General features: G+C 37.5%; 1 protein-coding gene across 1 annotated transcript in view; it reads left to right on the top strand.

The window, feature by feature from the left end:
• syn2b (synapsin IIb) overlaps window positions 1-10,447 on the top strand; it is a 77,591-nt gene that overhangs the window by 42,182 nt on the left and 24,962 nt on the right. The window contains exons 2-5 of the mRNA XM_072381902.1: window positions 1,724-1,781; window positions 4,159-4,250; window positions 9,899-10,055; window positions 10,299-10,388. Of these exons, the coding sequence (XP_072238003.1) occupies window positions 1,724-1,781; window positions 4,159-4,250; window positions 9,899-10,055; window positions 10,299-10,388 (397 nt within the window). The remainder of the gene's footprint in view (window positions 1-1,723; window positions 1,782-4,158; window positions 4,251-9,898; window positions 10,056-10,298; window positions 10,389-10,447) is intronic.

Raw genomic sequence — 10,447 nt, forward strand, 5'->3', positions numbered from 1 at the left:
AATTAAATTAAGAGGCTGCATCATCTGCTTTCCAGTGGAACACTATAATTGTCCATTATTGTGTTGGCCTGACATGGCATGTCAGTGCTTTTTGAGAACCACAGATAATAAACACATACTGAATGTGGAGCCTTGTTTGCTCTGACCATTCAACATAAGTGCAGCTGGAGATGCTTGATTTTCAATGGATATTTTTGAGAAACTATAATGCAACGTAACACAGCAGGAGGTGATGGGATTTTTCTGTCATGAAGATAATGCTTGATGGTACCTTTGGCAGTGGATGCATTGGTGTCAGCAGAACAGCAGTTTGTCCGAATAACATCCACACACTTTTTTCACAGTTATAGAGGCTGATAAAGTTATTTACTGTATTTCCTGTAATATTTCTGGTGTTGTTATCGATTGCTGGAAGTGACAGCACGATAGCCTGTGAGAGTTTTGCTCACAGATGGTCTAATCCTAATGAACCAGGCTAATGAGCCAGATGCTTCTTTGCTGCATGACACAAGATCTTATGAGGGTCTATAGAAATAATCCTTGATGCAATTGACAGCACATATAGACATGAGTGCAGATGTAATCTGAGTCAATGGGAAATTGTTGTACATATTATGGCTCACTGTTTGATTTTAATTGATTATTCAAGAGGCCTTTTTGAACTGTAGAAAATAACAATGTTAAATGGGAAGTCATTGTAGGTGAACAGAATCACTTTGTTCTTAAGTAAAGCCTTTCAGATGTATTCTTTTGTTTTTAAGAGTCCTGAGAGGACATCAAAGTGTACAGCAAGAGGATGAACAAAATCACAAAGAAGAGAAAGACAGAACTCCTTGTTGGTTAGCTAAAGGAATTTCTCAACTGAAAAACATAAATTCTACTTGTTGTTTCTTAGTTAGCTTTATTTAGCTTCAGTGATGATTTGATGATTTATGCAGGGTAAACCATCTGTGATCTATTTGAAGTGCTGAGTATAATTAGATGTCCTGGCGTTTTTCTGTCCTTTTAAAGCTGGCATCCTGTGTGCCACTCTACTTGTTTCATTATCATTAATATTACCCCTTTCTGTAAGTTGACACTGACAATCACTTTGTGCACTTTTTGTATATTATTAAACTGTAAATTGGATATTTAAATTGTTCTTTTATACACATATAGTTATATTTGTATATTTTGTTCTAAACAGATGTTGTTTGTATGATATATGTTGGAGCATTGTAACAAACATAATTTCCCCCTGGGATTATTAAAGTATTTCTGATTCTGATCTCTGTCAATTTACTTCTGCCTGCCATCTTTCCATCTGTCTGCCTTGCTTTGTTTACTTGTTATCTATTTCTTCATCAGTGTTGAGGGAGTGGCAGCCTAGATATTAGGAAGTCAACAACAAGCACTCACATAGAATACATTTATCATGGTGATCGCACATTTGCAGTGGACTCAGAGTTTAATGCTGCCACCCATTGTGATAACACTAATTGCAGTTTTGGTATGGGTCCAGTGATCCTCTGTATCTTTTAAGCTGTCCAAGAAGTCCAATTAGAGTAACCATTCCCCTACAGCAAAGAAAGTTTTGCTATTTAAAGTGTACAAGGCATCCATTTTCTGTCATTTGCGTCAAAGTTGGCATATAGTCCAGTAGAGGGCAGCATAGACAACTGAGATGTTAAGATGATAAAAATGACAATCTAAAGTTCTTCCTTTTGTTTATTTTCTCCTCCAGGGCAAAAGTGTTTCGAGGAAAGAAGGTCCTTGGAGATTATGACATCAAAGTGGAGCAGGTATCATGATGATTTTTAAAGATATGATGCAAAAGAATAATTCATAAAAGGTTAAAAGGGATCATAAAAGAGAGGATAGAGATGAAAGTGAACTGACAGACTGCTCAAAATTACACAATATTTCTATTTCAATTTACCCATCACACTTATCATCAAACACCTGAAAAACTAGAAACCCAGCCTGATGCCACATTTACATGTTTTTACCTTTCAAGCCTGATGCGACATATGCATGTCAATAATATTTTAAGACACATGAACAATTACATGTTTTTTAGATGCTGATCATTCTAAAGTCACAGTTTATCATAAACCCCTCAGATGTCTTCAAAATTAAGAAAAATTTTATGGACAGTTTGAAAAATCTTGAATGTAAAATGTTGAATGGTTTAACATTTACAGGCTAGTCCTTTTGTATAGTAACAAATACCTTAAAAATTGGAAATATCTACAGTTAGAATTGTGGGAAACCAGGTTCACCTGCATTTTGCATTACTTCACTGCAAATATAATGTTGCTGATATTAGCATGCCTGCTGTTCCTAATGCTTTGGAAAGTTTGTATATATTTTTTTAAACCAGTTACATTACAACATGACATTTGTTACAAATGTTACGTGATGCCATTTTGTCTTCTTCATATTACAAATAAATCCAGAATGAGGCATTTAGCAGCTTTGGTGTTTGGTTTAACAAGTAATTTTGCATCATATTTTGAACCAAATCTCATACCTTTCTGAAACCAAACCATGTACTTTTGATTCCTCAGCCTAACCAATTAGTCATGGGAGAGGCACTTAAAGCAACACTAGAGAAGTTTCTGAACTGTAAATGTGCTTCTTACTCATTTGGAAGGATGCTTATCTTTGTTATACACATCACCTGGCCTGAAACTGACCTGGAGCTGAGATACAGTAGTCCACAACTTTGGTTTCCAGCACGGCACCATGCCATTTAGCTTTAAACTTTGGACGTTGTCTTTATGGCCTCTTCAACATGACAACAAATTCATGCTGTACATTTGCAGCACTCAGATGGAGATTTGTGTTTACTACGATGGTGTTACATCCCACAACTGTAAGGGCAAGACAAAGCGCCAAATGAATAGCCAAATTTTCTGGTTTTTTTTTGCTACTTTAAGAATCTAAAAAGTGTTTTATTGGATATTCTTTGAATGTATTCTCCAAACTGCATTGACATTTTTATTTATTTCCAGAACATAAATAACTATGATATACATAAGAAACACCCTAAAAATGACCCTTTTTGCTATTGTTGGTCAGGTAATGATATATACTATATCTTACTTGTGGTCTAATCATATGAAATACTTAAATATTGAATACGTTATCATGTAAACGTTGAGCTAATTATATTTTTTATAAGTTTTGTAGCCAGAACGTTGACAGATTAAATAAGTTACTAATTTGGTTAATACTACCAGCTAATAATACTAAATGCTAAATAATATTACCTCAATACTATCAATCATTTGAGCGTCATCATGTATTATAGTGGATAAGCTTGCTTTTTTGCTTCTCCCTCAAACCACCTGAGAGCTTCCTCCACAGTCAACACTTCTTTGGTCTTGTGAATGAGTAATCATGTATAAATGTATGACCACACTTAAAAAAAAACACCTGAGCCTCTGCTTACCACTCCTACTTACATTTCAAATGACATATTGGTTTCATATTGGTTTAACCAGAAAACCAATTCATAATGCATGGTTACTGCATTTGCAATGACTATTCTCAGGGGTTTCATTCAAAACAGTTTCACACCTAATAGATGTTAAATCACAACCTCAAGCCTCACCACAGAGATGACATGTGTACCAGATGAGACAAAAGTCGGCAGCTATGAGTCACAGAAAATCCTCGCTGTGCCTTCAACCACACAAAGAAGCAGTAACCTGCATTATTTACTAGAGTGAATGCATGGTTTATGTGTGCAAATAAATTACAGCTACAAACAGGTCGTAAAGTTTTTTTACATATCTCTTTTTGCTGCTTCTGCAAGGGATGTTTGTCAGATGAAAAAGTGATGCTATGTTATTTGTTACTTTAATCTCAGTATGAAACATTAGAATAAATGATAAAAAAAAAAAATTATGTGCCTGACATCACAGTTAATATTGAGTAGAGGTTGCATATTATGCTAGATTTCTTGGTGATAAAATGAAACAAGGAGAATAAACTAATTTGATTTTGTGCTTCTTGTACATGAGTTTTTACAGCTGTTTGTTTTGAGCAGTAGAGATCATTTCACAAAAATAATAATGCACGATTATGTTGCATATATCATCATATTTAGCACCATGATGTAGAGTAACCATTTAAACTGTCCTGTGCGGTGTTGTCTTTTCTTCTGTCTAGGCTGAGTTCTCAGAGCTCAACCTCGTTTCACACTCAAATGGAACCTGTAATGTGGACATGCAGGTCATCAGGGGCGGCACCAAGGTGGTCAGGTCAGCCTCACAAATACACACATGTGGACATTTCATTTCCCTCTGTGTTTAGTTTAACTTTACGTGAATCCCAGACCCTCACAGACTGAAACCCGTTTTTAAGCTCTAAATGTCGGGTTTTACTTTGATCGAAAGATTACCAAATCACAGTGAAAAACTGTGCAAAATCATAAACTATGAAAAACTATTAGATACAAAAAAAATCAGTTACTTATTTAAAGTAAAACAAAACAAGAAAATAGACAGGGGGGGACACAACATACATCTTTGTTGCACAACCACTGGGAGAGGCTAAGTTCATTTTACTTTCGTTATCAAAGGAAATAGTAAGAGGACATGGTGTGGAAATAAATGTTGTTGGCATATGCTATTTACGTTCAATAGCTGTTATCTACATTCCCAGAATGCAACTAAGATGACTAAGTAGACCATACTTTAATCCCAAAAATACCCCAGGAAAAACTTGAAAGTTCATTTTGATGTGTAGCAAGAACAATTGTCCTTATAGAGGACAACCAAAAAGTGCTAACCAAACCTAAACCTCAAGTGTTGATTCACCATGTTCCTGCATCAGTCAGTAAAGATATTTCTGTTCTGTCAGACAGAATAACATCAGAATGTATTTGGAAAAAATCAACTGACTTGTTTACCAAAAGCTCTGATGAGTGGAGAAAGGACAGAGGTGTATGACCGCAAGCATTACCCACAGCTCGGCACAGTGAATCTGCATTCAGACAAGTGAACCTACAGTTAACCAGACAATCAGACAGACAACACTCACACACCACAAACCACACTGACATAGACAGCAGTGTCCTTGCTAGAGACTGGCAGTAGTTAAGCGAGACTGTAACTCCCACGGCTCAGCAACAAACAAGACCAACAGGAAATTAAGGTGGCAACCTCTGTCTGGCCATAATTTTGCTTTATGAGGGGTTGGTCCACACATGCTCACACTCACAAATACAGGGAACAGGGGCAGTTGAGAAGGAATAATTGACATTAGTGTTCACCACAGCTTTACTCTTTTACATCTGAGATCATCGCAGACCTTCAGAGTTTCATCGTGACCTCATCATCCTCCCCTAAACGATGGCTCGCTGTGGAGACAGTCGTTCCATTTAAACATTAGCATCAGCATGTCATGTCTTACTTCAGTGCAGAGTTTTCAGACGTTCCTAACTATCTACATTTGTCTCAGTAATTACACTGTGTCCATCGATTTCAAGTCACATCAGTGTTTTGCCAACTACTCTGAGACTGCATGTTGCTTAGTAACCTCTATCCTGTCTCTGAGCATGTCACTACACAATCTGCCACTTTGCTTTTCCTGCCTTTGTCCCGTTTAGTTTAATTTCATTTCAAAAGAATATTTCTGGGAATCAAAAAAGATAGATAAATGACAATAAATCATTATTCAAGACGGGCATTTACTGTGTCAAACACAAATCTCTGAGCTTTAATTGGTCATTTAGCAAAGTAAGAACAGTCATTGTAGGGACTGTAGAGTTGTATGGCTGCACTTGGACTTTCCCCAGCTTTATCTCAACAGCACTCTTCTAACATTTACTAATGTCGTGGTGCATGTATGCATGGTTACCTTCCATTTGTTGAGCCAGTTAAAAGAGGAAAGAACAATCAACATGGTTACATGCATAGCTGAGCTACAACTATGGCATTTACCTGGACCATCGTCCTTGTCCCAGTTTACATACAGGGGTGGGGAATCGAGTTATTGATTTAAGAGTCTCCAACACCACAATACTAGTGACTGTGTGAGAAAACCTTCAACATATTCAACTGCATCTAATTTTCTCTTTCAGAGATCATCATACAAATATAGCTGAACCCACTGGACAGAGGTTGTCTCTAAGCTTTTAGAATGGTGATTTGTGAGATGATGCGCTTATAACATCAGATCAGGACTTTAGTGAGACTGTCTGGCGATGCCTTAAGGGACAGTGAGTTAACATGGAGTCCTAATGGGGTGATTTTCAGTCACAAATTCTGACCAGTTTATCTGTCTGCCAGAAAGAAAATCTTATTAATCTGAGCAGCTTTACTGGAAAGTCTGCTGTATTCATTTTCAATTAGACTTTCCCTGTTTTTACAGGAAGATGCAACAAGGGGAACTTTGGAGCCTGCGCTAAACGCCCACAGGCCCATTTGAGTATGGTTGAGCGCAAACCCGAACCAACAATTATCTGGGTGTGTTGGTCTGGTTTTGAGAACTCAATCTTATGCGATTTCAATTGGACTAACATGTTTACATGCATTTTAAAAGTCAGTTTAGCATCGTGTAAATGTGCTCACTTTCTCTGAAGGGACAATCAACTCAAATAGAATGAGATCATATAATTGCATTTCATATAATTGAGTTCTTCTAATTTACTCCAGAAATTAGGCTAGATTTACTGAAACTTTCCACCAGTGTCAACTAGTCTAAAACCCTGAGAATACACAACATGACTAAATGGTGTCTGTTGGTTATCTCACAGGTTCAGCAATGTAAAGGGCGCGTCTGTTTGAAACTTCTTTCACATCCAACTTAAGATGCGTTTACTCTGATGAGTATTAAAAATCACCAGGATGTTATCTGTAGAAGTGAAAAACTTAATGATGATTTAATATGTTAGTCTGTGAAGGAGTGTGGCTTTTTGATGTGCTTTGAATTGGACAGCCATTTTGGGCTTGCTGTTCTTGCAAATCTCTTTAGGGGTTAAAAGTCCAGCTAGTCAGACCTTTCAGGGTTGAAGATGGACTGAAAATTAGATCACTGACCTGCTGCCATTTTCTGGAAGACACTTTCTTCAAGCAGTGGTTGAGAAAGTCTGGAGCATTCAAGAAGACCATCATCTTTATGCTGGGCAATGCAGAATTTCACGCAGCCAAGTGCTTCAGGGCTTGGATAACGAGCACCAGCTTCAGAGATGACTGTGTGACAACCTGTTCTCCTTCCTCTCCGGAGTAAACCTCTTTTCAGAGCTTGCAGGCGGTTCTCAAACATGAGAGTTATAGTGAGGCACGACAATGCACCTCTGGAGGCTTTTTGCTGCAACAATTTTTAATTAACGGGGATTTTGACTTACTCTTTGTTATGTTAACTTAATTAAACAGGAATAGACAAACAAGCTAGAAAAGTTTTTCTTGTAGTTTGGTTGCCTAATGATTGGGAAAACTCACTTTTCCTTTTCTGAAAATTCAGGTTTGAGTTTGACTAGATTGACTTCGAGCATGGTACGGTATATTTAACAATTAAATGAATCCACAGGCTAATAATAGTGCATGCAGAACAAGTTTAATAATGATGCAAAAAGTCTAAAGATGTCACAAAAATATATATTTTTACCCCAGACACTTAGGTGAAAGCCTTGTACTCTATTTACATTTTACTTACACTTAACAGGGACTTTCTGGTCTTTTATCATCCACAAGAGAAAAAGAAACTTCACAGCAATGTCATGCGGAGATCTGGCAATCGAAAAGATCAGCCCCTTCAAAAATATAAGTATTTTTTAATGCGTGGATGTGTTGAATATAGATTAATTCACCAGATCACTAATTCACCCTCTTTTTGATGATTCTTTGAAAAAGTGAATTCAATGGGGTAATTATGATTGGAATAACTGACATTTTTTTATGTATTTTAAGTTAGTATGTTTTTGTGGATTCCAGTATATACAGTCATTTTTTTAAGAAAGTGCAGTGAAAAATCCGAAGCTAAAGCCTGTCAGGTCAACAGCTGCATTATCAGCAACCCAGAATCAGGATTTTACTAAGTGTCAACTTGACTTCCACTGCCTGTAATGAAGAGATTACAGTCACATTAATAGCTGTGTCTTTTTTTCTGTTTCTTGGAGTATCTGATTAGTATTCTTCGCACGTGAGAAGCTTGTCGTGGTCGCACTGCGCCAGAGTTTTTGCTCTCCGTCTATTTTCTCTCACGCCCCTCTACTTCTCTTTTTCTCTCAGTCTCGTTTCTCCTCCTCTCTCCCTCTCTGCTTTTCCTCATATTTCACATGAGGAGACAAAAGGAAAAACAACAGGAGTCGTGCCCTATCACCATCAACCTTCCACTGAGTTGAGTTGCAGTGAATATCGGTTTTGACCTTAACCTGCTGGTCAAAATTGCTTTTCCGACTTCAGTGCGGTGATTTTATTTGTTTTCCGTCGAAAGCCTGCTCATTTCAAAGCAATCGTTGTAATCGTGCAATGGTTCAACACCATGCCTTGGTCGCTGCTAACTCTGAACTTTGGCTGCAGTCAGCCATCTCAGTGACACATGTCACCAGTGGCCTGGTTTCACATTCCAGTGATGAGGTTAGAAACAGGATAAAACATGTGGGAGGCTTATACTGCTCTCTGCCATCACACATGTACCTCCAGCTAGCCAGAATTAACTTTCAGTCTGATATGAGTAGTAACAAGGCTAGAATCATAGATGTAAAAACAGATAGGGTTACCTGTAGTCATCAACAGTGGCTAATAACTCTCACTCACGTCATTTGACATAATTACTATTCAGGCAACTTAAAGACAATGTCTGTGAAGTGAACATGGCTATACTTACATGTCTCACAGATAATGATAGAAGAGGCGGAATGATTTTAATGTTTTCTCACACAGTCCACAACATAGTGGAGATGGATATACTTCAATTAATAGCTTGATACTCCTCCCCTGCATGGATACTGGGACAAGGACAGTGGTCCAATTAAATGGCCAGTTCAAGCTGTAACCATAGCTCTACTCAGCAGTGCATGAAACCACACTTAGTGTGATCTAAAATCATCATCAAGACTTACTATTGATACTTTACTATTGATCACTCTTAACTCACACTTAGGATACTAACATCTTTCATTCGCAAAATGCACACTGAATATGAATCACCCCCAGTAACCTACTTATTGCCTGCCTTAAACATGACAGGTCATTGGTAACATTGCTCAAAGATTCTTTTTATATTCAATTTAGACATATCTGATGTCATCAAAAGTAACACTCATCCAGAAGCAAAACTCATCTCCCCTCTAAAGAAGAGGTTTTTTTGTAGTTTATGACTTCTCAGTGACATATTGTTTTGACATTTTAATTATACATGTGAACAAAAACAACCCAAATTGCCCACTGCAGTCTTCATTTATTATGAAATATCTGCTGGCAATCAAAGACAGATGACGTCCTATTATTAAACAATCCAAAACAGTGGGCTCATTAAGAATCCTTCACGGATGACAATCCGCCCTCAGAGGAGAAAGGAACACTTAACTGTGTTTTTGTCACAGAGCAGTTTTAGTTTTTAATATATGTGGACAGCCTTAGTTTATAACACTTAATCCTCACTGTCACAGCATCCTGAATGACAAATACAAGATTAAACCCTTAACCTTTTAACTTCTGACTCTGTGGGGTTTTTCTTCGTTTCATGACAACAGTTTGTTTTTTCTCTGAAATCACAAATGAGATGCATCCACCCTGGAAATAAACAAACAAATGACTAAATAGATCAATAGAAAAATAAATATTCAGATTCTTATTCATGATTTTTTTGTGGTTCAGATGAGACTAGCTTTGTATAGTAAGGAATTGCTTATGTTATTGCAATAAAACATTTCAGAAATAAACATTTACTCCTGTTCCAACAGATCATTCAGGCCTGACTTTGTCTTGGTGCGTCAGCACGCCTTCAGCATGGCCCAAAATGAGGATTTCAGGAACTTGATCATCGGACTTCAGTACGCAGGCGTCCCCTCAGTCAACTCTCTCGACTCCATTTACAACCTCTGTGACAAACCCTGGGCTGTAAGCGATCTCTATGCAACAAAAATGCAGACAGACTGCACACAGTGTTTTATCCACAGGAGATTATAGAGATATGGAGTCATTCAGCACAGTAACTGTCAGTTTCATGAGCAGTTATGACATTGATTATTACTTTATGAGCACCATGCATATATACATGTGAAATGTGTTGTAAAACACATTCAGTTTGCTGTATTTTCAACCACGCTGCTTTTCTGCATCCATTCTTCTTCTTTCCTCCAGTTTTCCCAGCTGATCAATAATCAGAAGCAGTTGGGTTCAGACAAGTTCCCCCTCATCGATCAGACTTTCTACCCCAACTACAGAGACATGGTAAAATTCTTTCATGTTTACTAAAGACTGTGTTGTCAGTCAGCCTGCAGCAAACTCCC

Source organism: Leuresthes tenuis, unplaced genomic scaffold (genome assembly GCF_036924035.1).
Source record: "Leuresthes tenuis unplaced genomic scaffold, fLeuTen1.0.hap1 SCAF_3, whole genome shotgun sequence".
Lineage (NCBI taxonomy): Eukaryota > Metazoa > Chordata > Actinopteri > Atheriniformes > Atherinopsidae > Leuresthes > Leuresthes tenuis.